The sequence below is a fragment of the Balaenoptera physalus genome (assembly GCF_965194825.1).
Source record: "Balaenoptera physalus genome assembly, chromosome: 19".
Lineage (NCBI taxonomy): Eukaryota > Metazoa > Chordata > Mammalia > Artiodactyla > Balaenopteridae > Balaenoptera > Balaenoptera physalus.
The window spans coordinates 48,490,800-48,516,594 of NC_138900.1; the positions used below are offsets into that span (position 1 = coordinate 48,490,800).

The 25,795-nt window shown below is 48.2% G+C and overlaps 2 protein-coding genes across 6 annotated transcripts in view; one reads left to right on the forward strand and one right to left on the reverse strand.

Annotated features, from left to right (window-relative positions):
- Positions 1-4,847, reverse strand: part of TK2 (thymidine kinase 2) — an 80,733-nt gene extending 75,886 nt beyond the window's left edge. Inside the window, exon 1 of the mRNA XM_082439740.1 lies at positions 4,715-4,847. The gene's annotated coding sequence lies outside the window, so the exon portion shown is untranslated. The remainder of the gene's footprint in view (positions 1-4,714) is intronic.
- Positions 4,848-10,589: 5,742 nt separating this feature from the next.
- On the forward strand, positions 10,590-25,752 carry CMTM3 (CKLF like MARVEL transmembrane domain containing 3). Of its 5 annotated transcripts, none has more exons than XM_082439750.1 (5): positions 10,590-10,864; positions 13,936-14,091; positions 15,148-15,243; positions 15,650-15,770; positions 17,209-17,862. In XM_082439750.1, the coding sequence occupies exons 1-5, from the start codon at positions 10,718-10,720 to the stop codon at positions 17,337-17,339; spliced, it is 651 nt and encodes a 216-aa protein (XP_082295876.1). In that variant the 5' UTR covers positions 10,590-10,717; the 3' UTR covers positions 17,340-17,862. The 5 variants fall into 5 exon arrangements, with proteins under 5 accessions (XP_082295876.1, XP_082295877.1, XP_082295880.1 ...); XM_082439751.1 differs by lacking the exon at positions 17,209-17,862 and adding an exon at positions 22,782-25,752 and having other exon boundaries at positions 10,592-10,864; XM_082439753.1 differs by having other exon boundaries at positions 10,594-10,864; positions 17,231-17,862.
- Positions 25,753-25,795: the final 43 nt, after the last annotated feature.

Below are 25,795 nucleotides of genomic sequence, written 5' to 3' on the forward strand. Positions count from 1 at the left end.
AGAAAACATTTGCAAATGGTATGACCGATAAGGGGTTAATATCTGAAATATATAAACAGCTCATACAACTCATATCAAAAAAAACAACCTGATTAAAAAATGGGCAAAAGACCTAAATAGACATTTATGTACACACACACACACACACATACATACATACACACACACATATACATACATACATACAATGGAATATTACTCAGCCATAGAAACGAATGAAATTTTGCCATTTGCAACAACATGGTGGACCTGGAGGATATTGTGCTTAGTAAAATAAGTCAGACAGAGAAAGACAAACACTGTATGTTATCACTTATCTGTGGAATCTAAAAAATAAATGAATGAATATAACAAGACAGAAACAGACTCACAATATAGAAAACAAACTAGTGGTTACCAGTGGGGTGTGGGAAGTGGCAAGGGGCAAGATAGAGGTAGGGGATTTAAGTTTATAAAATAAATAAGCTACAAGCATATATTTTATAGCAGAGGGAATACAGCCAATATTTTATAATAATTTTAAATGGAGTATAATCTATAAAAATATTAAGTCACTATATCATACACCTGAAATGAATATAATATTGTAAGTCAACTACACCTCAAGAAAAAAAAAGAACAAGGAAAAATATTGTGAAAGAAATGGAAACAGTAGTTGCCTCAGGAGGTGGAGAATGGGCAGGAAGGAGCTTATGGGAGTATGAGAAAGTTTTATATCTTAATTGGGGGAACTGGTTACAAAGGTGTATACATTTGTCAAAACATCCAGCTGTATACTTAAGATCTGTGTGTTTCATCATAGGTAAATTTTATCAAAAAGCATAAGCTAAATATGACTGTGCTCAGAATCCAGTGGAAAAGGGTGGACCTTGCTAAACTCCTTTGTGTAGCCACTCCTCTCAATCCCTGTGGGTGGCTCTCTGAAGCAGGAAGTTTCTCCACACCCAATCAGAGAAGGTGTGATGTGCTGGTAGCCACTTGTCCTGCTGAGAAGGGAACTCCCGGTCAGGGACATGGTCACCAGAGACTGCAGGAAGATGCCCCTTCAGAGCAAAACTACACCAGGTGAGTATCTGCCAGGAACAGCCTGCGAGTGGGCATATCACCTATGGATCTAGTAGAAATGCATATTCTGAAAAATCCTAACTAGTACATTCAGAATAAAGATGGATGCTGTGTCCTTAAAACAAGAGAGACCGTAAAAAAGGGCAGTAAGCTAACAATAGTTTTTTGGCAGGAGGGGTGGGGGGAACATGACAAAGATTTAAAAATTTAACAGAAAGTTTGAATACAGTGGAAAATCAGAGCTCTGGAAGATAAAGTCCAGGAAAGCTCCCAGAAAGTAAAGCAAAAAAGGCAAGGAGATTACTTTAGGAGAACTAAAGAGAGACAGGGAGGATAAATCCAAGAGGTTCAACAACCATCTCAAAGGGATCCCAGAATGCGAGAACAGAAAAAAAGGGAGGGAAGAAAATAACCAAAGAAACAACTGGAAAACATTCAGCTATAGAAAAGCTAAAGTCTTCTGATGTAAAGGGGCCACCTAGTGGTGAGCAAGTTTACTGGAAAAGGATCCTCACGTCCACATTTCTTGGTGAAATTCGGGAACTCTAAAGATAAAGAGAAAATCCTAAAAGTTTACAGAGAGAGAGAAACAGCAAAAAGATGTTACTGACAAGAGAACAATACCAAACATCAAAGGCCACCCTGGATATTAGAAAACAGTGAAGCAGTAGCTTCAAAGTTTGGAAGGAACTAGCAATTAAGTGGAAAAGCAAATAAAAGTCTTCCCTGCCCCCACCCCCCCAACCGGTAATGACTCCAAGATTACCACTGACAAATACTTGCTAAAAAAAATAAATAAAAATGAAAAACGTAATACAACAAAAAAGGGTTTTGTTTTGTTTTGTTTTTTTAATTGTAAAGGGAACTCCCTTTGTCAAATCCTTTATTTAGCTATAAAAAAGCAAAAGAAGAAAATGAAAAAAGAACTGCACCTCAATTCAACTTGAAATTTATGGTAAAATATCAGACATATCAACTTGAAATTTATGGTAAAATACACATAAAATATACCATTAGTGACATCTAGTACATTCACAATGTTCTGCAACCATCACCACCCATCTAGTTCCAGAACATTTTCATCACTCCAAAAAGAAGCCCTGTACCCACTAAGGAATCACTCCCCATTCCTTCCTCTCCTCAGCCTCTGGCAACCAGTAACTTCCTTTCTGTGTCTATAGATTTGACTACTTTGGGTATTTCATGTAAATGGAGTCATACAATATGTGGACTTTTGTGTCTGGCTTCTTTCACTTAGCATGTTTTCAACTTTTGTCAACGTATAGTGTGTATCAGTACTTTGTTACTTTTTTAAAAGGGATAATTAAACATTTTATTGAGGTAAAATTTATATAATATAAAATTAACCATTCTAAAGTGAACAATTCAGTGGCATTTGTTACATTCACATACTTGATGTATGAAGAACCAGACAATGTCTCATGAAGGAAAAGACAGACAACAGAAAGTAATCCCAAGAATAACACAAATGTTAGGATGATTAAACAGATTTGAAAGAGAACATTATAACCATGCTCTAAGAATACATGAAATAAATGGAAAGATAGAAAGTCTTAGAGGAGAAATAGAAGATAATTTTTTAAAAAAGAATCAAGTGGGAATTTAAAAACTGATAACAATAACCAAAATACAAAACTCACTGGATGGGCTTAATGGCAGAATGGATATGACAGAAGAAAGAGTTAGTGAACTTGAAAGATCAATAGAAATTATGCAATCTCAACAAAAGGGAGTAAAAAGATCAAAACAAAATAAACAGAGTCTCGGGGACTTTAGAGATAATTCCAAAAGGTCTAACATTTGTATAAATAGATACTTAGAGGAGAAAGAGTGTGGGAAAAAAATTGAAAAAATGATGGCTGACAACTTCCCCAAACTGGCAAAAGACATAAATTTACAGTTTCAAGTTCAGTAAATTCCAAATAGAATAAATTCAAAAAATCCATGCCCAGATACATCATAATCAAATTTCTAAAAACTAAAAATGAAGAAAAAACTCTTGAAAGTAGCCAGAGGAAAATGAAGCATTACTTATAGAGAAACAGCAATTTGAATAATTGAGGATTTCTTATCACAGACCGTGGAACACAGAAGGAAGTGGCACATTTTTCAAGTGCTGAAAGAAATTAACTGTCAATCCAGAATTCTATATCCACTGAAATTACCTTTCATCAAGGAAGGCAAAATAAAGACATTCTCGAAAAGAGTAAAACTAAGAGAAAGCATTTCCAGCAGATCTACTCTGAAAGAACTGCCAAAGGAAATTCTTTGGACAGAAGGGAAATGATACCAGAGGAAAATATGGAATTTCAAAGATGAAGGATGAGCAACAGAAATAGTAAATATCCAGGTAAACAGAATATCCTTCCCCTTGAGTTCTATAAAATGATTTTTGAAAGCAAAAATCATAACATTATCTGATGGGATTTCCAATGTATGTAGATGTAATATGTATGACAACTATAGCATAAAGAGGGGAGGACAAAAGAACGAATATGGTGGTCAGGTTTCTACACTGTATTTGAAGTGGTAAAAAAGTAATTCTATGTAGACTGTGAAAAGTTAAACATGTATTTGCAATCCCTATAGAAACACTAAAAAAACTGGACAAAGAGACAGAGTAAAAAACCTCAGTAGGTAAGTTATAATGGAATACTAAAAAATATTCAAATAATCCAAAATGAGGCAGAAGATGAGAAATGAGAACAAAAAGAAGGAACAGACGAAAAATGGTAGATCTAAATCCAAATATACAAATAATTAGGTTAAATATAAATGGTCTAAATACACCAGTCAAAATAGATAAATTGCCAGATGGATAAAAAAATTTTAAAAAAAGACCCAACTATATGCCATCTGCAGGAAACCCACTTTAAATATAGTGCTATAGTTAGACTGAAAATAAAATGATGGGAAAAGATATTCCATGCAAACACCAATCAAAAGAAAACTGGAATGGCAATATTAATATTGGACAAAGTATAAAGCAAAGAAAATCACCAGGGATAAAAGGGACACTACATAATAATAAAAGGGTCAATTTGCTTTATGAAGAAGATATAACAATACTAAATGTTCCTAACAACAGAGCTTCAAAATGTATAAAGCAAATACTGATAGAACTGAAAAGAAAAATGGACAAATCCACAGTTATTGTTGAAGATGTCAACTCTTTTCTCAATAATTGATAGAACAGGTACAGAGAAAATCATCAAGGATCTAGAAGAACTAAACACCACCACCAATCAATTGGATCTAATTGACATTTACAGAACATTTCACTCAACAAATACACTTTCTTTTCAAGCATACATAGAGAATTCACCAAGATGGACTATATCCTGAATCACAAAACAAATCTCAATACATTTAAAAGAACTGAAATCATACAAAGTATGCTCTCTGACCATAACAGAATTAAACTGGAAATTAATAACATAAAGATAAGTAGAAAACCTCCAAATGTTTAGAAACTAAACACACTGCCAAATAATCTGTGGGTCAAAGATAAAGCCTCAAGAGAAATCAGAAAATATTTTGAAGTAAGCAAAAATGAAAACACAACATATTAAAATTTGTGAGATGAAACTAAAGTAGTACTTAGAGATTTATTGCATCAAATACTTACATGAGAAATGTATAAACAAGAATGCCGGGAACTTCCCTGGTGGTCCAGTGGCTAAGACTCCACGCTCCCAATGCAGGGGGCCCCAGTTCGATTCCTGGTCAGGGAGCTAGATCCCACGTGCCGCAACTAAGACCTGGTGCAGCCAAATAAATAAATAAATATTTTTTTAAAAAACAAGAATGCCAGATAAATGCTAACAAAAAGAAAGTAGGGGTGGTGAACTTAATATTAAATGAAACAGAATTCAAAGCTAAAGGCATTCACTAGGAAAAAGAAAGATGTTTTATTAAGACAATATCTAGTAAAAATGACTATATGCTAGGCACTGTTCTAAGATACTTTTATACATTAACACATTTCATCCCTACAATAGTCATATGACTTAGGTAATATTATTATCCTCATCTTGCAGATGGAGAAACTGAGAACAGAGAAGTTAAGAAAGTGGTAGAACCAGTACTTATGCTCTTAACTGCTATACTCCACTGAACAAAATTATGTTAACATTTGTTCATCTAACATCATATCTTAAAAAAAAAAAAGCTCAAAAACTATTAGAAATGCAAGGACAGAGTAATAAACCTAAAACCTTAGTGAGGGCTTCCCTGGTGGTGCAGTGGTTAAGAATCTGCCTGCCAATGCAGGGGACACGGGTTTGAGCCCTGGTCTGGGAAGATCCCACATGCCATGGAGCAACTAAGCCCGGGCGCCACAACTACTGAAGCCCGCACACCTAGAGCCCATGCTCCACAATAAGAAAAGCCACTGCAATGAGAAGCCCACGCACCACAACAAAGAGTAACCCCCGCTCGCCACAACTACAGAAAGCCTGTGCGCAGCAATGAAGACCCAACACAGCCAAAAATAAATAAATAAAAATAAAACCTTAGTGAGTAGCTCTAATATACCTGTTTTAATAAGTCAAATATATCAAGTAAAAAAGGATAAGTATACAGAGGGTTAAAATTACACACTTAATAAGATATATAATAGATAAATTTTGTACCCAACAAGTAAGAGAAAATATTCAGTCTTTTTAAACACATATGGAACATTTACAAAAATTGACTCTCTGTTTATTAGGACACAAATCTTAACAAATTCCAAAAAGCAGAACATATAGAACTATTCTCTGAATAAAATACATAAAATTAGAAACTAACCACAATGTACAGTCCAAAATTTATCTAATTAAAAATGTAAAAATACCTTTTTAAAATTATTCTTGGGGGACTTTTGGTGGTGCAGTGGATAAGACTCTGCGCTCCCAATGCAGGGGGCCCAGGTTTGATCCCTGGTTAGGGAACTAGATCCCACATGCATGCCGCAACTAAGACTTCGCATGCCACAATTAAGGAGTCCGCCTGCCGCAACTAAGACCAGGTGCAACCAAATAAATAAATAAATAAATAAATATTTTTTAAAAAATAAAATAAAATAATTCTTGGATTAAAGAGGAACTTGAAACTGAAACAACCAGCTAATTAGAAATGGATACAAACTAGAGCAATATTTTGGGGATGTGTATGAAGTGATCCCCAGAGAAAAATTTATAGCTTTAAATGCCTTCATTAGGAAACAATAAAGAATAACACAAAAAATAAAATGAAATAGAAACTAGAGATCAATTCTATTTATGAAAATCAAGGCCAAAATCCCAAATAAAATACCAATAAAATGAATCCAGAGGTTTATCAAAAGAGCAAAAACACCATGACCAAGAAAGGCACACCCCACTACATCGAAGAATGGTGAGCATCATAGACCCTGCTACTGTCATTCACTACATTTATATTTTCAAGGAGAAAAACAGCGGGTTCTAAAAGAAAAATCAGTATGGCAAAAAAGCAAAGCAAAAGACAAATGACAAACCAGAAAAAAATATTCATAACTCACATTTCAAGATTAATTTCCTGAATATATGTATTCTTAGATATCAATTTTTAAAAATCAACAATAATAGAAAAATATGTGAAGGATGTGAAAAGTCAGTTCTCAGAAAAGGAAACGCAAATGGCTCTTACCATGCAAAAAACCCAAGTTTGATCCACTCATAACTAGAGAAATGCAAATTAAAAGTGCCCAGAGGGGGGCTTCCCTGGTGGCGCAGTGGTTAAGAATCTGCCTGCCAACGCAGGGGACACGGGTTCGAGCCCTGGTCTGGGAAGATCCCACATGCCATGGAGCAACTAAGCCCATGCGCCACAACTACTGAACCTGCACTCTAGAGCCCACGAGCTACAACTCCTGAAGCCCATGCGCCACAACTACTGAAGCCCGCGCACCTAGAGCCCGTGCTCTGCAACAAGAGAAGCCACCACAATGAGAAGCCCGCACACTGCAATGAAGAGCAGCCCCCGCTCACTGCAACTAGAGAAAGCCCACGCACAGCAACGAAGACCCAACTCAGCCATAAATAAATTAACTAATTAATTTTTTTAAAAAAACTGCCCCAAGGGACTTCCCTGCTGGTCCAGTGGTTAAGACTCCACGCTCCCAATGCAGGGGGCCCGGGTTCCATCCCAGTTTAGGGAACTAGAGAACTAGATCCCGCATGCCACACCTAAAGTAGCCCGCATGCTGCAATGAAGATCCCATGTGCTGCAACTAAGACCCAGAGCAGCCAAATTAATTAATTAATTAATTTAAAAAACAACTGTCCAGAGAGATCTTGGTTGCTAAACACCATTCTCCAGTAAAAAGCACTGGAGCTTCTTGGAAGAACAGCTGATCCTAGGGCTGGCATGGGGAGAATATAAGATGAACCTGAAGCATCTTACAGGGTCAGAAAATAAGGAAATGTATGGGAACTCCCTAGCAGTCCAGTGGTTAGGACTTCACGCTTCCACTGCGGAGGGCAAGGGTTCGATCCCTCATCGGGGAACTAAGATCTGCATGCTGCATGGCCAAAAAAAATGGAAAAAAGACAAAAAGACGGGGCATGTTAGGTACAGAAGCACCCACCTGAAGGAGGTCCTAATGGCCAAAGATGGAGCTACTTAACCAACAAAATTAAGCACAATAGTACATAATTATAACCCAAAGAATAAGATAAATAAATAAGTGGAGAACAGAAAATATTCCTTACACAAAGAATGTAAAAGGAAAAGGGCCACCCTCCTTCATTCCACAACAGACATTTCTTGGTGCCATCCTGTGTGATGGGTTCTGAGATGGGGTGGGCCATGATGACAGGCCCCTGGGGAGCGCAGAGCCTGCGGGGAATGCACAGTCGTCATGGATATCCGGTCACCTCACACAAGGGTACCCACCCGGATCTGCGTGCCCTTTCCTAGGCCCTTTCAGCCACTCTAGCCAGTCACTGTATTTTCTTTTTTTCTCAGAACCCTTTCAGTAGAAGAGATATAAATTGCATGAAATACTATGCACCCATTTTAAGTGCACAGTTTGATGTGTTTTGACAAATGTACGTCCCTGTAAAACCATCACCCCAGTCAAAATAACATTTCCAGCACCCCAGAAAGCTTCCTCCTGCCCCCAGGTAACCACTGATCTGACTTCTGTCACCACAGCTTAGTTTCGCTTGTACTAGAATTTCACAAAAATGGACTCATACAGTATCCTCCTTTCGAGTCTGACTTTCTTCATTCAGCATAATATCTGCAAAATGCATCCATGTTGCTGCGTTTGTCAATGATTTATTTCTTTTTATTGCTGAGAAGTACTCCACTGTATAAATGTCCCACAGTTAGTTTATCCCTTTACCTGTTGATGGACTGTGGGTGGTTTCCAGTGGGAGCCATTAAAAATAGGGCTGCTACAAACATCTGCCTACAAGCCTTTGTAGAGACATGTGCTTTCATTTCTCTTGGGTAAATACCTAGGAGTAAAATGGCTGGGTCATATGGTAGGTCTCTGTTTAACTTTTTAAGAAACTGCCAAACTGTCTTCCAAAGGGGTGGTAACAATTTCCACCCGTATCAGTACCGTCTGAGAGTTCTGGTTGCTCCACGTCCTCACCAGCACTTAAATGGCAGCATCCCCTTTTACGAAGCCATTCTGATAGGTGTATAGTACAATATGATTTCATTGTGGCTTTAATTCACATTCTTAGATGTCTAATGATATTGAACATCTTTTCACGTGCTTCTTGGATGTTCATATATCTTTGTTGAATCGTCTGTTCAGATCTTTGGCCCATTCTTTAAATTGGCTTGTTTTCTTCTTATTATTGAGTTACAGTTTTGAGGCATGTTTTAATTAACACAGATCAGAACCAGGTCATCCTCTGTTCTAATCTTCACCTGGCCTCCTCCCAGGGAATTTGGAGTAAAATCCAAACACCAAGGCCTGGTCCTCCACAATCTGGCTCCACCCCTTGTCTGATTCGTCTTCACCCCCAGCCCTTAGCTCAGTCCTTTCATCCACACAGGCTGCCTGTCTGCACTCTGAACCAGCCAGACATCTATTACCAGGAATCATCTTATTCAGGATTCTCTGGACATGCTTGGTGTTTACCCATCCAGCCTCCCCGCAAACAAAGCTGGGGTTTCCCTGCATCCTGGGCTTCTAGCACTGCTGTAGAATGAATAAATAAATGAGTGAATGAATGTCTCCTACCTAGCTGGAAAGGTCGGGGAAGTCTCCTCTGAGAAAGTGACAATGCAGTATGATCACAGAAGAAAAAGAAGAGTTAGTCAGATAACAAGGTGGAGAAAGAGCATTCCAGGTAGAGGGATCAGCATGTACAAAGGCCCTGTGGCAAGAGGGAGCATGGAGGAGATAAGAAGTTCTATAGGTGGGAGAGACAGAGGAAAGGGTAGCAAGGGGCTGTTTTTACTCTCTATACCCAGACCCTGAGCAAGATGGAAGCTCCCAAGGTTTTTCCAGGTGAGGAGAATGGAGGTGACTGTGACTGATGATTGAAGCAACCCTCTGGCTGCCAAGAGAGTAAGCAGAGAGGCCTCCTAAAGACACCCTCACAACAGTCCAGGAAGGAGACAGCAGTGGTCTGAGATCTAATGGAGGCTGTGGTGATGAGATGTGGACAGAGATCTAAGAAAGCTTTAGGAGGCGAAGACGTGCAGGCCTTGGTGACAGATGGGGGGTGAAGGTGAGGGTGGGGTCAGGGAGAACGAGGCCAATCCCCAGGTCTCTGGCTCTTGGGGGTGGAAGGGCAGATGGCAGTGCCCTTGGCAGAGGCTCAGGCATAGTGACAATGTCATGGGCTGGGTCTTGGTCACACTGAACTCCAGACGCCCTGGAGACATGTGTGTGTTGTATAGGGGCTGGGGCTCCGAGGTCTCTATCTGGGAGTCCTCCTGGGATGAAGATGGGGGTGGTGCCGAATCCAGGGCTGGGGCAGCCAACAAAGAGGCCGCAGGAGGCTGGGCTGGCCAAAGATGGGAGGGGTGGCCAGGGAAGAAAGAGAGAGGCAGTGGGGCAGGGAGCTGACAGTGGGGTGAAAGCCGCAGGAAAACAAGAGAGAGGTCTCGCTGTTTGAAGGCCTAAGTTCCTGGATCCCCGACGCGAGCTAGGGCAGGAAGCTAGACGGGAGACAGCGAATGCAGACAATCTTCTGGGCAAGGAGAGATGGGTGGGAGCTCCGACGGGGGCGGCAGTAAAAAGGTCTCCAGCCGCCAGGACAAGGGTGAGGGGAGAATGCGGGGGTGGGTCTAAGGAAGCCCCAAGCCAGCATCACTGCCAGTCGGAACAGCGAGGGCCTAAGCAGCCCCGGCAGCCAAAGTCCGAGGGGGGAGGAGGAGAGGGGAAGAGGAGGAAGGCGGGCGGAAGAGGGGAGAGAGGAGAGGAGGGGTCAGGAGGGGGGAGGAGGGGAGGAGGGGAGGAGAGGGCAGGAGAGGGCAGGAAGGGAGGAGGGGCGGAGCGGGGGCGGGGCGGAGCGGGGGCGGGGCGGGGCGGGGCGGGGCGAGCTCCCGCGCCCAGCTAGTCTGGCTCGGTTCTCCTTCCGCACAGTCGGGGTTTCCGTTTCCCTCCTGTGCGCAGGGTGAGAGGGAGCGAGGCCGAGCTCCGGCCGCCGCCGCCATGTGGCCCCCAGACCCGGAGCCCGACCCGGACCGCGAGCCCGCCGGCCGCTCCCAGCCCCGCGCGGCCCTTCCCGGGCTCCGCGCCCTCCTGCCGGCGCGCGCCTTCCTCTGCTCGCTCAAAGGCCGCCTCCTGCTGGCGGAGACGGTGAGTGCGGGCCCCCGGCCCCCTCCCGGCGGCGCCGAGACCCCTGCGGCAGCTCCCGCCTGCAGCTCCCGGGCGTGGAGCTAGGGGCACCGCCTTCTGCACGCCCGGGTCCTGGCGCCCCGCCCGGCCGACGCCCCTCGCAGCCCCGCGAAGTTGGGCCGAGATCGGCAAACTTCCCCGGTTTGGGACGGGCTCGCTGAAGCTCAGCCGCGGGTCGGAGGCGAGGCGGAAGCCGCAGGGAAGCTTGGGGAGGGGGCCCCCGACGCGGCGGCCGGGCCCCTGGGAGCTCGGCCCAGCACTGTGTGACCTCCGGCGCCTCCGCCCTCTCTGGGCCCCTGGGACGGGCTGCGTCCCCGCATCTTCTGGCCTCCATCGCGGGCACCCCGCTCCGCAAAGCCTCTCGCCACGCCCGGGCCGGGCCTGGGAGGAATCGGCCGTTCGCGACCCCCAGGTCGGGGGCCAGGGTCGTCTCTCTGCTCCCTGGCTCGCTTTCTTGGGCTCAGGGAGGACCGGCCGGGCCTCGAGCTGCAGGGCGGAAGCCAGAGTGGAGTCCCGCCAGCTGGGAGGGGGGACCCCCGGGATTGGGTGAGGCCCGGGCCATACAGTGGGGGGCGCGCAGGGAGCCCACGCCCACCCAGGCTGCTGAGAGGCGGCCCAGCGGGGTGACTTCATCCCCTTCCTCCTCTCCCTCGCTAGGATCCAGCCGTCCCGCCCCCGCTGAGCTCCTTCCCGCACCCGCCCCTCCCCCAGGCCCATCAAGAGGCCTTTGTCCTCGGGACACTCCGAAAACTCACGCACTGTCGGCCTGTGGGGTTGGGGTTTGGTGCTGGGCCTCTGTGGAGGGAAGGGAAGAGGCCAAGCGGAGCGGAGGCAGGATAAGAGTGGAGCACTTGTTACTCAGATTTATAGCAATTTGATAATCTGTCATTATTCCCACTTCGCAGACAAGAAAGCTGAGGCCCGAGCCTCTAGGGGATTTGACGTGGGTCAGTTGAGGGCCAGGGGACAGCAGGGATCAGAGAGAGGAGGGTTCTGCCCCAGCCTCTCCTTTGTACCACCCAGGGCAGATGGCAGGAGGCCATCCTACCACTTCCTCTGCCTCTGGGGTCAGCCCAGAGGTCACCAGCCTGGCACCTGCCGGACTCCCAGATGAGGCATCAGGGTCCAGGACTCGCAGCTCACACTCCAGGGAGTTGCCTCCTGGTTGGCCACGCAGCCCCACTTTGGAGATTGATGGGAGCCACTTTTTCAGAGAAGCTTTGAATCCACCATCCCCTGAGGGGACCCCAACCACATCCCCACTCAGGCTCACCTCATGGGTGGAGGGGATGCTGGCCAGAGCCTAGAGGAGGCCCTTGGCAAAGCTGGGCGCCAAGAGTCTAGGTCTAGGAGGATGAAGTGGGGAGGAAGGACGGATGAGGAGTGGGCACTGAAGACACAAGGGGAGCCACTGGAGGTCACTCCTGCCCCCCTCAGGTCACCTCTGGCTGCCCCCAGGCCCAAGCAAGTGGGGAGGCTGACATGGGCAGGAAGGGGGAGGAAGTTGCCACCAGGAATCAGGGAATGAGGAAACAGAATCGAGAGGGGGATCCCCAGAATCAGGCTTTGGGGGTAGGGGACAGGAAAAGGAGGGACAGAACAGCCTTTGGCAGAGGAAGTGGAGGCTAGGGCCAGGCCAGAGTCCTGTGGCCTTGCCTTCCTGGGAGGCCCTAGCAGCCTCTCAGCCCATCTCTACGCCTTATTTTCCCATCGGTTCAAGTTGGGCTCAGCTACCTGCATTGTCATGTTCAGACCAGATATGGGTGCTGTGCAGCTCATTTGTCTGAAGCTACCACAGGGCCTCCTGTGGGGCATCTGGGTGTCATCCCCACACAGCCCCCTGGCCCACTCTGAGCTACTCAGCCAGGGACCTGCTCAAACCCAGCCAGAGTGACCAAAACCAGGACAGATAAAGGCCAGCAACCACAGGGCAGTGTTGCTTAAGAACTCCAGATGTGGAGTCAGCCAGGCCAGAGTTCAAATTCTGATGCCCTCTTACTAGCTGTACGACACTGAGCACAGCACTGCATCTCCCTGAACCTCACTCTTCTCATCTGCAGAGTGGGCTGTGAACGGCACCTGGTGCCTGGGTGGTGGTGAGGAGCTGAGGACGCCCCACAAGCCTCAGCAGGCACTGGTCCAGCGAACAGCCCCATCATCCCCGTCTGCTCTTCAGAGCACACGGGGCAGCAGAACTAACCCGGGGCCTCGGCATCCTCGAGCATCAGTTGCCACCCACAGTGTGTGGACAGGGCTGCAGAAAACACTTTAATCCTTAATCAGTTCCTCATTACAGTTTGCCCCACCTTTCACAAAGGCTGAACAAATGATGCAGCAGGGCATGAAGCGTCAGTGTCACCACTCCCTCTCCTGGATGTTTTCTCCTTATTGTGAAAATTTGCACATATACCAAGAAAAAAACCCCATATACCCACCACCTAGATTATACTATTTGCTTTATCACATATCTATCTGTCCATCAATCCGTTTTATTTTTTGATGCATTCAAAGTAAATTGCAGACATCAGTACATTTCAACTCTGAATACTTCAGCATGCGTATCATTAACTAAAGCGCCACATTTGTGTACTGTTTTTCAGGTAAATTTTTCATTCAAGCACAAACCTTGGGTGTTGGGTGTAATTTTCTGAAACTGGCTCCTGCTTAGTTGACTGCCTTTGAGACGGGTTGGGTTTGATTTTCCCGTTGGGCACCATCTGAGTTGGGTGGATTCTGCCATAGAGCCTCTGGGGCAGGTGGGAGTGGCGCAGCCCCAGGAGGCAGCTTCCTGGGGGGTTGGACGCAGGAGAGGCTGGGGCTTCCTGACTGGGTCCTGCAGGGAGCTGGCCTGAGGTCAGGATGCAGAGCCATGCCCAGAGACACTGGGGGCAGCACGGGTGTGCGTCTGATGGAGTTCTAATCGTGCAGCTGCAGGACTGGGCAGGTCACTTCACCTGCTGGAGCCTCCTCTAGTCCTGCCTGCAGGGAGGGGCTGTGCACGGGCTCTGACTTCTCCCTCCCCCACCTCCCAGGGTCTCTCCTTCATCACCTTCGTCTGCTATGTGGCGTCCTCAGCATCCGCCTTCCTCACTGCGCCCCTGCTGGAGTTCCTGCTGGCCCTCTGCTTCCTCTTTGCTGATGCCATGCAGCTGAACGACAAGTGGCAGGGCTTGTGCTGGCCCATGATGGTGAGGGCTGGGGCCCCGGGAGGAAGGGGTTGACTGGCCATCACGGAGAGGTGTGCATTTCGGCCCTCACCCTTTCTTCAATGCACTGGAGGGGCCATTTGCAGTTGGTTGAGCCTGGTGGCTAGGCCTGGCCTCGGATGATCCAGGCCCCACCACACGGCAGCCACATGACCCAGGGCAGGTTGCCCTGCCTCCAGGGCCTCCAGTGTCCCTCTGTGAGGCTACGAACCCCAGACGGCATCCTCCCCCCTCGCCGTCAGGTGGCGCTGGTGTTCCCAACTGGGCCCATCGGCATGAGTCTTAGCCGCAGGAATTCTAGCCATTTCCACATGGGGCAGGGCGGGTTAACTGAGGACTTGCAGGGCTTACCCAGATCTCAGCCACCTGACAACTCGTTTTATCACCTGGGAGGGCCCACAACCCCATCCCGGACTTCGCTGTATGAAATGGGTAAGAGAGAAGGGACAGCAAAGGCTGCACTTGAACTCTGGTCTCTTGACTTCATACCCAGCATTCTTCCTGATGGGCTGCACCCCGTCCCCATTTTAGGGACCGGTAGACAGAAACCATGATACATAATTGATCTGGCACAAGTATGTGGCAAAGCAAGGTCCGGGGCCAGATCTCCCTATCAGAGAGCCAGAGGGAGCAGTGACAAGATTTCCAACTTCTCCCTCCCCGCCAAATGGGGAAGTCTGCATCTGGGCCGGGCCACAGGGCGAGCTCCAGCCTGGTCCGTACCCTGCTGTCCACCTGGCAGAGGACGGCAGCCTACAGGGGGCCACTGGGCAGGGGCGGGGTGGAGGTCGGGGGAGGACCAGGGAGTGCAGGTGGGGCCAGGAAGAGGGGGAGCGCCGTGGACGCTGGACCTGGGGGCCGGGTGTGTCCAGGCTGCCAGACCCATCCTCCCCTGACAGTGGGATTCCGGCCCTGTTCTTGGCACACAGTGCCCTTCTGAGCCCCTCTCCCCTGCCTCGGCTCCCAGCGGCCCCCTTCCCATGCTGTGCCCCACTCCAGGGAGCTCAGGACGCTGTGACCATGCCCCTCTCTCCCCAGGACTTCCTACGCTGTGTCACAGCGGCCCTCATCTACTTTGCCATCTCCATCACAGCTGTGGCCAAATACTCGGACGGAGCTTCCAAAGCAGCCGGGGTGAGTAGCCACTCTACCCCTGGGAGGGGGGGATGCCCAGTGATGCCCCACTCCAGTTCACCCCACTCCTAAGTGGGTGCCCCTCTTAGCTTCTTGGGCATATTCTGCCTCTGCCTAGGTACCTTGGACTTTCACGTGGATCTCAGCGACTCCACTGTCCTCTTACTGGAGATTTACTCTGCCCAGAGTTCGAAATGGCTGTTTGCCAAACCAAGTTAACAGCTCGTTTTCCTATCTGTCGTTAACGGGAGGGGTCTGTGTCCGCCAATCTGAGCTACTTATCCAAGCAGATAAAGACAAAGCTATGCGGATGGGGCAGCGGCTGCTCCGGGGCTGGCCCTCCCCATTCCCAGGCTCCCAGCTCCTGATGACGCGTCCCATCCTCCCTGTCCCCTGTATCGCACAGGTGTTTGGCTTCTTTGCCACCATCGTGTTTGCAATTGACTTCTACCTGATCTTTAACGATGTGGCCAAATTCCTCAAACAAGGGGACTCCGCAGCTGAGACCGCAGCTGACAAGGCAGAAGGTAGGTGGCCACCCTGTGGGTCCCACCAGGGAACCCAGCGCATCACCTGGAACGGTTGATGCAGGGGCCCTGCTCTCCCCTGGGGACACTTGGCTAGTCTGAGGCTGGAGTAAGAGCATTTCCTCTCTCCCCACGGGCAGGACGTGTTTTCACAGCCTGGTTCTCCTATCCCTTCATGCGGCACTGATCATAAAGCCGGTCCCCTCTGGGGAGCACAGGATTCCCCAGGGCCTCAGCCTTTCCAGAAGGGGCAAGCTGAGGGCACGCCCGGCACCTCCTCCTCATGAAACCTTCCCTGACGAGCCCCCAGGACGGCCAGTCACTCCCCTTCAACTCCCTGGACGCCATCCACTGGGCTGCAGCGTGGCCGCCTGTCCCACAGCAGCACCCCCGGTCCCCAGTCTCGCCTGCCCCCAGCTCAAGGGCCAGCGAACCAAGCTCTCATGCTTATCCGCAGCGCCCAGGCAAACACAGTCAAGCTCGGGCTTGTTTCACTTTTTAGATCCAGAGAAAGTGCCACAGACTTTTTGGCCCCTCAAGCCATCCTTCAGCTCAGAATGGCTGTTGTATCGTTACCTGATTTAAAAAACAAAAACAAAAAAAATCCCTGCAAGTTGGATGGCTGGTTTTTCCATCCATGACAGCAGCCATACCAACGTGTCACATCCTCAGGGTGCATGCACCCAGCTAGGGGCCCTATAGGAGTGCATCCAAACTCCAAGCTGGTTTGGAGCTTGTGATCTCCCTCGGGCCTTCCTCAGCCACAGCCCAGGGCTCTCCTGCCCGGGGAGGCCACCAGAGGAGGTGGAGGTCCCTGCCCAGGGGGCAGGAGTCACAGGGGCGGTGGAGGCTCCAGCACAGAAATGCCGGGAAGCCCAGGAGCTGACCTGGGACCGAGGGCCCAGGCCATTTACCTGCCCCTTCCTCTCCACACCCCCAGGCAGGCTTTAAATGGAGAGGCAGATGTCAGCTTCCTGCAACTGAGTAAATCGGATGTTTGGCTCAGCACCAAACTCCCCCAGCCTGGTGTCCCCTGATCCCTCGCGGCCCTTCTGTCAGCCTCTGTTGACCCAAACACCTACAGAGGCTGCCATGTGCTGGGCCCTAGGGATGTGCAGACGGGCAAGGCCAACTACCTGCCCTCAGGGAATTCAGCCCAGACAGGAATTAGACCCAGAGACAAAGTGGTGATGTACACACACAGCATAAACGGGGGCACGAGGAGCCCAGAGTAGATGTCAACTGTAACAGTACAATGAGAGCTGACAGAGGTAGGGATGAAGCAGCTGAGGGAGCACCCATCCTATGTGCCAGCTAGGAGGCTGTGGAGGTGGCCCCATTGCTGGGTTTTGATGGATGTATAGGAGTGTGCAGGCAGAAGAAATGGGACAGGTGGAGGGAAGACAACAGAGTATAAAGGGCAGGTGCTCCCGTCCAGGTGAGGTGTTTCTCTGGAACAGGGGGTCGCGTCCTGTGAGGATCAGCAGTGACATGTGGCTGGACAGAAGGACAAGGGGGGCTTTTGAGGGGCCTGCAGGCCCTGCCTTGGAGTTGGCATCTCTCCACTGAGCGCCTGCTGTCCCCAGGCAGGTGACATTGAAACTCCTGGGACAGGGGAGATTGAAACTATGAAATGGCTAAAAAGAAGCTTCCTGATTTTCCAGTATGTTTTACTTTCTTGGGCAATAGCTAGCCCCATCTTGACCTGCTGAACTGCAGGTTGGGGGGCAGATATACAACCCTGACACCTCCAGGTGAGAACGGCCCAGGCAGATTTGGGAGGGCCTGGAGCCCCAGAGCAAGGGGCATCTGGGCTCCCCACCTCCATTCGACTGCACCCGGAGGGTCCCAAGCACTCGACGGTCCTCACGCCAAGCAGACACCACCCACAGCGCCATCAGCTGCGGGAGCGGCCTGAGCCCCGGGTTCCAGCCGCCAGTGCCTCCCCAGAGACGGCTCCCGGGCACCGCTGGCCCCGAAACTCCTGCCAAGCATCCTCTTTGCTTTCCTTTCAGAAGAGAATTCCGACTCTGACTCCGACTGAAGACCCGACCTGCCCTGGCAGCCTGAGCCACGCAGGCCTCTGCTCCTGCACCTTCTGACCATGCTGGCCGGAGCGTGGCCAGGGGACCGTGCGTGTTGGGAGGGAGGCTGTGACTTCTCGAGCAGCAGCGGGAGTTGCTGATGGAGCAGGCCTCCTCACAGCCCCAGGGTGACGTTCCTGAGCCCGGCATACACGATGGCACCCCCCGGCTTAGCACTCTCCAGCCTCTCTGCTCGTGAGGGCATCGTTCCGCCACTTCTCGTTTCTGTCCCACAGACTTTAAGCCCTTAAACCTCTGCCAAAAATAAGCACAAGGGGACAAAGCAGATAGAGCCTTGTTATACCATCCCAGGAAGCACTTCACGCTGCGGTGAGTGCGGGGGAGAGACAAGGCAGAAACCGGCGGAGGGCCGTCCCCTGGGCCCCAGTGGTTTCTGTCTGCATCTGGTGCCCCTGCTCCCGGCAGGCATCTTGTGGAGAACGATGCTTCCAAGATTCTTTTGTTCAAGGAGCAACAGTTCCCTCTTCATTCTCGAAGCAGGGAGAAAACTGGCCTTTGCTGTATGATCTAGGAGAGAGTGGGTCCCAGTGCCCATGAGTGATACCTTACACCCTCGGAGACCATATCTTCTTCAGATGACATCCTCTTCTGGGTCTAAGACCGTTTCAAGAAGAGCTCGTAGACTAGCGTACCAGGTCCAAGAGATCGAGGGCTCCAAACGACGAAGTGGCAGTGACAGCCCCCAGGGCAGCTGGGCAGGCCCAGCCAAACCCTGTCTTTCCCTGGGCTGTCAGCAGGCGAGAGGCTCTCTGGCCCTCAGGACAATGTGCTTCTGAACACCTGACCCTCACGAGGGGTAAGACGTGCCTTCTGTGTTCACCTAAGGACCTTATTATGCTGTGCATGTATCTTCAATGGGATTTTGTAACTTTATTTTTATTTTTTTTTATTTTTTTACACAAAAGCAGCTTCTTAAATGGCATTTCCTGTGACCCAAGAGGCCTTGTGAATGAGCCAGAGTTCTGGACCCATGTTTTGGGCATTTGTAATCTTTGTTCTTCTCTTGCATGTGAATCTCCTACCCTGAAAAAAGCCATAATGGATTAAATCAGACTGACTTCCTGCTTGGAGTGTGTGTGTTTGAAAAAAACCTTACACACCCGGAGCAACGCTGCCGGGTGTCACGCGTCAGCACAGAGTGGTCCCACGCTCCGTGTGGATCCTGGCAGCTCCAGGTTACAGCAATGATGCACGTGCACTTGCTCCCCGCTAGGCGTCTGCACGTGTACTCTACACCCCACACAATCCTCTTTCACAGTTCAGGAAACTGACGGAAGGTTCGGTGACTTGCCCAGGTCCTCACAAGAGGCCCAGGGTCTCACCCACGCATCAGGCTAACGTCCCATGGTAAGTCAGTGCTTTGGCCCCGGCGATGGAAAAGGATCAAGGCATTCTGCCCCAACTTTCACACACAGTGTGTTCTGAAAACACGTATGAAAGTGGACTGTGCAGAAGCTGACGGGCCTGTGGGTGTGGCCCCACCTCGCCAGGCCCAGCCAAGCCGCCTGTGGACAGCGACACCGCGGAGTCCTCACCCCCAGCTGTGGCTGTGTTCAACCCCCGCCCTACGGGCCTGTTTCAGGATCTGGGCCACAGCCTTTGAAAGGGCGGGAGGCGAGGCAGAGCGAAGAAAGAGATACTGTTTTTACATGTCCGTTTATTAAACAAGAACTCCTTCATGACAATTTAATACAGCATTTATTAGCGATTAGTGTTGAGAAAATTATTTCCCTCTACATACAAAAATACAGATTTGAACACTATGAAAACAATCAGGACAAGTACCGTGAAAAATTGGTCCTTCAAAAGAAATAAAGAGGGAAAACTGAGGGCAGCACAAGGCTTTGTCTGCTGTCAGGGACAAACCAACAGGAGCAAAGGCTTTGGGGCCCCCAAACCACTCCAAATGGATAGAGTCAAACCTGGGAGCCTGTGGGAGCCGGGTGGTGCCCACCCCAGGGCATCCACACCAGCTTCAAAAGCCAGGATGGGAGCTCTGACCTACCAACAGCATAAACCAAAGTTTGCCGAACAGGCGGCACCTCAGGTCGCCCTGCAGCTGTGTCTACACTGCTAAAGGAAATAGACTTTTAAGAAGCAAAGTGTAGTAGTTGTTAAATTAACATTGCCCCTCTCCCAAGTACCACTGGGCCAAGTACCGAGTAATCACATGGGAATTGTCAGCCATCTGACTCGACTTCCTTTGTTAGAAAATACTAACACATTCCGACCCTTCAAAGCGACCAAAAAAAAAAAAAAAAAAAGCTACAGTTGTATGTTTTAATAAATCCATTCCTTCATTTTAAATGGGCTCAGCTAGTTTACTCAAGACTTTTCTTGACCAGACATAACTCAGTCCTGCAGGGGTGGGAAAGCAAAAGGAGCAGCCGGCATGTCCTCTGTGTCTTAATTTCATCAAGCTTGTCACAGCAGGGAATCTATTATATTTGGGCGGGAAACCAGGAAGGGCCACGGAACCTACCCAGGGCATCCACAAACCAATCTGAGATCCGAGTGGAAGGTGAGCCCGAGACCAGCAGAGACTCCCCCCCGCCCCGCCCCACCCCAGCACGTCTCACTCGGGCAGAGGGAGGCTGGCCAAGGCAGAGGACGGCGGCCTGAGCTGATCTGGAAGACAGACACCAGCCAGAGAAAGGGCTTTTTTCACCGTTTTAGACCCAAAGATGGGGAAGTCAGAGCACCGAGAATGTTCTGTCCTTTTTTTATGGAACCACTTTCCTCTTACTGTTTGAGATGAGCGGTGGCTGTTCAAACTGAAAAAGTGGTTTAAAAATGCCAAATGCAGTTATACTGATCAATAACTACTTCACAGAAATATATTCTCACTCTCAGGCTGTTTAAATAAGCAGAAACAAGATGTTGGGGAGAAAGCAGCAGAAAACAAGACCGAAAAAGCCGGGGGTTTGGGGTTTTTTTTTTTTCTTCTTTTTTAAAATATATAATGAAGTTTAAAGGGAAAATGACCAAACCTCAAAACCAACATTGCCGGAAGCAATATTGAAAGGACACAATCTAAAATCATGCTACAAAAATAGTGTTATCTTGTTTAACTAAATGTACATCTTTTTTTTTCAATTCCATGATTGACAAGAGTGTTCATGTGACTGACACACGGAAGGCACCAAAGGTGAAGTGATTATTATTTGTCTTAAAATATACAAAGACATAATTACCTACTTTGGGAAAAGAAAAAATACAGTCATACCTGTAATAAATAGTTAAGTGTTTTTGCCACGGGTTCCTGAACCCCTACAAATTTCAACATATACAAATAGTTTCGACCCCTAGCATTCTTTTAGAGGAAACTACATCAGAATCAAGTTATGAAAAGCACTGGTTTTATCCACATACGTCAGTTTCATCATGCGGCAGGATTTGAAAACTCGGTTTTAAACGGGTTACAGAGTGACAGAGTTGGAGGCAGGCGAGAGGCCTTAGCGGCCTGGGCCAGTCCCGAGAGGCGGCACAGGCATCCTGCCCTCGCGCTCCCCCAGGAACCCTTGGACCAGCCAGTTCTCCCTCCAAGCACCGAATATCTGCCTTCCTCACATCTGCAGAAAGGAGAACAGAGTTGAAACTTGCAAAATCAATTCTGGAACACGCAGGAAAGCAAAACAGCCCACGAAGGGAAGCAGCCAGACCTGGCCCTGCCTGCGTGGACACCAGGCCCCCATGCTGTCCTCGTTTCCTGACCGTCCCTTCAGGTGGCTTTCCTGATAAAAGGGGTGCTTCCTACCGGGTTTCAGCAGTGTCCTCCAAAGACGACTCAGATTGGATAGTTCCAGGCTATTACTGAAACCCGTACAAACCACTGGCAGATCAATTGTGTCACGCGTTCTCTCCTCTGAGGTGCACTTATGAAAAGAAACTTTGGGCCTCTCCCTAATCCCACCAACAAAACTGATTAAGGTCATTTGAGACAAGTTCCTACTCTAAATTAGAAACATGAAAGTTCTGATGTAGCTCACTAGAGTCCAGGCTATTAACCCCTTAATGAAGGCTCTCGGCCTTGTGTAGAATGCATCCCAAAGAAAACACAACACTCCAGGGTGTCTAGATAGCGAGTCACCCAAATTAAAGTCTTGGCATAAGAACTAGACAACAAACTAACCCTGTGAAAAAGATAGACGATTGAAGGATCCATAAACTAAACTTTATTCTAGGCAAGTTGCCACTGATTTACTCAGCGGACTTACGGGTAATTTTTTTTCTTTACTTTTATGTTTATAGAATAATAAAAACTAGAAAGGAAAAAATAAATCCCCAAGGTTGAGAAATTATATCCAAATGGAATAAGAATCTAGACCAAAGGAAGGGAAACTATATCAGAACCCACCCCTCTGTGTCAAGCCTAAAAGTATATAAATGCCATTTACTGGTGTGAAGAAAAGTTAAACAAACATTCAACTTTGAGAAGAAATTTCTTCTAGATCTAACAGATATCGAGGGTATTTTCTTTCAGAGACAGTTTCTAAATAAAAGAAATGTAAAGAGCCAGATATTTCAAATTACCTTCTCAACCATACAGTTATGATTTCAGCGATATCTGCTGAGAAGAGAAGAAATAGGAGATTTTATAAAGAGCCAGGAGCGTTTACAAAGCTCAAGGCAGGCGGTATTAGGCCTGCGTCCTCTCTGAGGGGCACCCAAATCAGAATCCGAGTCACCTGTCCAGACCTGTGAGTCCCCAAACTCACACTAAGAGCCCGGTGCCAAGGCACGCTGTTCCCCACGCTGGCTCCCGCTCTCAGGTGGGCTCCAGCACACAAGACCTCGCTTTTCCAAAGAGGGCAGGAAGTACCCTGGGTGGGTAACCATGTCCAGTGCCCTTGACAGGCCCACGGCAGACGGTCTGAGCCTCCCCCTCCTTCCTCTCCCCTCCCAGACCCGCCCCTGCTCCTACTTCACCGGCTGTCACCTAGCTGGTCCTGGGAATGGTTGCTGATGAAATAAGAGGGAGCCCCTGAGTTCTGCGAACTTCACTAGGAGCCAGAAAAGTGTCTGGAGACCTCACACGCTAATGGCAGTCGCTGGAGCAGGAAGCAACTTTTTATTTCGCTTGAGACAGTCAATCGGCAGCAGCCTAGAAGGTGTTTTCACCTTTTGCTACCTGTGTAATGCCATATTTTCCTGTAAACCAGAGGTGGAGAAAATGACAATCTGGCAGTGGCACGAAGACTTCATGGTTGCTTTGTTTTGAACGTGGACGGCACAACGGGACCCACTTCAGTCGTCACGGCCTCCCAGAATCACTACAGGGGCCACATGTTGTCTCCACACTTTATTCATCCGTTAGGACAGATTCTGAGAACAACCCACAGAACATCTTGTACAGCCCGAGATTAGGAACTTGGTCCGCCTCTTAAACACGTGGAGAGGTGAGGGGTTTCTTCCCAAACAGCACATGCAAGTCTACAAGAAAAGGTGAGCTTGGGCCACACACACCTGAAACAGGGAGGGGTTATTCAAGGGTCATTCGCTGCAAGCAAGAATTCACATACATGTGCAGACAAAAGGGTTAGTGCTTCATCTCCTCAGAGGCCGCATGTGGCTTAACCCAAGATTGAATCACTAAGAAAGCTTCGAAGAAAGGCAGATGCAACTGCAAACTTTAAAAGAGTAGGAATGTTTTCAACTGAGTCACAAAGCTCTCTCCAGAAGCATCCGACACAGGGTGGGGTCGGATACACTCCATGCCTGCCCATGGGCATGAGCCTTTAGCCAAGGGGCAGTGATGGTGCCCAAAGGGCAGGGGGTGGCATCCACCTTCCAGAGCCGAGCTCTCAGAACCAGGCTGTGTCCTTGGCTTCCCTGGGGCCAGGCCGGGCTTCGTCCACGCTGGCACTTTGGTTCAAGTTGCCATGGAAGACATGGCCAATGGGACTGCGCAGGCTACTACATTCTTGCCTTTCTGTGGGCAAAGGGAATCTCTCAGACGACTGTTGCTGTAGAGTGAAAATCTATTTTCTTTGCTTTAAATCGAACTTCTGTTGTGAGATTTTAATCTGTAACTGTCTTTGTCTTTCCCCGGCTTTATATGGAGCCAACAAGTATCTTTAGGCTCTCGTGATTAGAATCTCCCCGTATGAAAGGGAAAAGGTACTTACCCCCGCCCCACCCCATGCCTTCAGCAGTGTGAAGGGAGGCTAAAGGAGAATCAGAGAAAAGAAAAAATACCGCATCAACCAAATCGATGCCAGGATAAACTTTCTCTGAAGACGTCAGTGTTTGCATCCATCTAAAACCACCAGAGTTTCCACCAAATGCTTGAGGGTTTCAACCATCCAGTCTCCAGGAACAAATTCAAACATACACAAGTCTGGCACCAACTATGAAAGCCAATATCATCCCACCAGAAAATTGAGAAACACTAAGATTGCCTCAGCCTCAAAAATGCCCCAAACCAAACTGACATGGGTCCATATTGGAACTATTAAATGCAAAAATAAGCTTCCTTCAGTTTGCAAAAAACAGTCCTTTTAAGCCCCCCAAATCTAGATTGTCTTGTTTGTACACAGAGACAACATAAGGAAAATGCAGGTGTCTTTCGATTCACACTGGACAACCATATTCCTTCCTTCTCACCACACTGCCACGCGTGACAGGACTTATGACTCTGCATCACACCAATTTGCATACCTGGCCACTTCCGGTTGTAGTGGGAGCTTATTAAATATAAAGAAATATATTTACAAAAACCATGGGAGAGTCTTATGGCACAAAGGACATTAAATAGTCACAGGGGAATAAATAATTCCAAGATTCTAACACTAAGATGCAAATTATTCAATAATTCCTAAGTGGCCGATGGCACAAGGTGTCACCACTTTTTATCATCTGTCAGCGTTTACAACTGCGATGGGCTTCAGAACCGTTCCTTGCAGCTGACAACACATCCTCAGGAGGCCAATAGGCTCCTTTCAACCAGATGATAAACTGGTTTTACTGAAATGACTTGGGAAAATTTGGGCAACAACCCTGCCTGAACAGTCTTCTTTTTTTCAATCTCACTTCAAAGGCGGCTTTTTTATTGAGGCCAAGTAACATGAGTCCCAGCAGGAGATTTCTGATACAGTTCAGGGTGGTCCTTCTAAGTGGGCCCCATTTAATGCAAGGCTGAGTCTTTGTGACCCTGTTTTTAAATGGAACTCTCAGAGGGAGATAAGCCCCATTTTGACTAAGCATATACACTCAACAAATGCAAAATAAATACATAAAATGAACAGATAAAATCCAGATGTCATAATCTCCTCAAAAATCACTACACATAATAGGTACAGAGTTTGTGAAGCATGGTTTGTACTGCCTCACAACATCCATGGGAAGAGGGCTCCGTCAGACCCGCTGTGACCAGGCCTGGCTGCCCTCTGCGGGAACAGAGGGAGGGGAATTACCGCCTGATGAGCTGGGTCTGCATCTGCAGCCCACGGCCCCTGAGCAGACCAGGGGCTTGAACAGGTGACCTGGGTCACGGCCCTGGAAAGGAACTGCGGCAGAACTCAGATTGTATGGGATGTTCAGTTCAGGGGGCCCAAACCCCGACCCTTCAGAGACAGCACAGTACCATTTCCTGCGGAATCCCCAGCCAAGCAGCGCTACCTGATCAATCTACCCGTGCGGGGAAATCAGACGCTGCTCTGCTAAGCAGAACGTAATACCATGTGTGCACAGCTGGACATTTCTCACACAGGCTCTGCTCGCCCCACCCCCAGACCCAGACCCTCTCTCTCGTTAACACTGCATGCTGCTGAAGCTGTAAACACTCACTAGGACAAGATCCTGGGGACTCTCCACGTTAATGCAAAATCTTCCCACCAGCAGTAAGCGTTTTTTTCCTCGGTCAGGGAGAAACACAAAATATTAGAGCTAGAGTGAGGTTTGTAAACATTAAAAACAGTT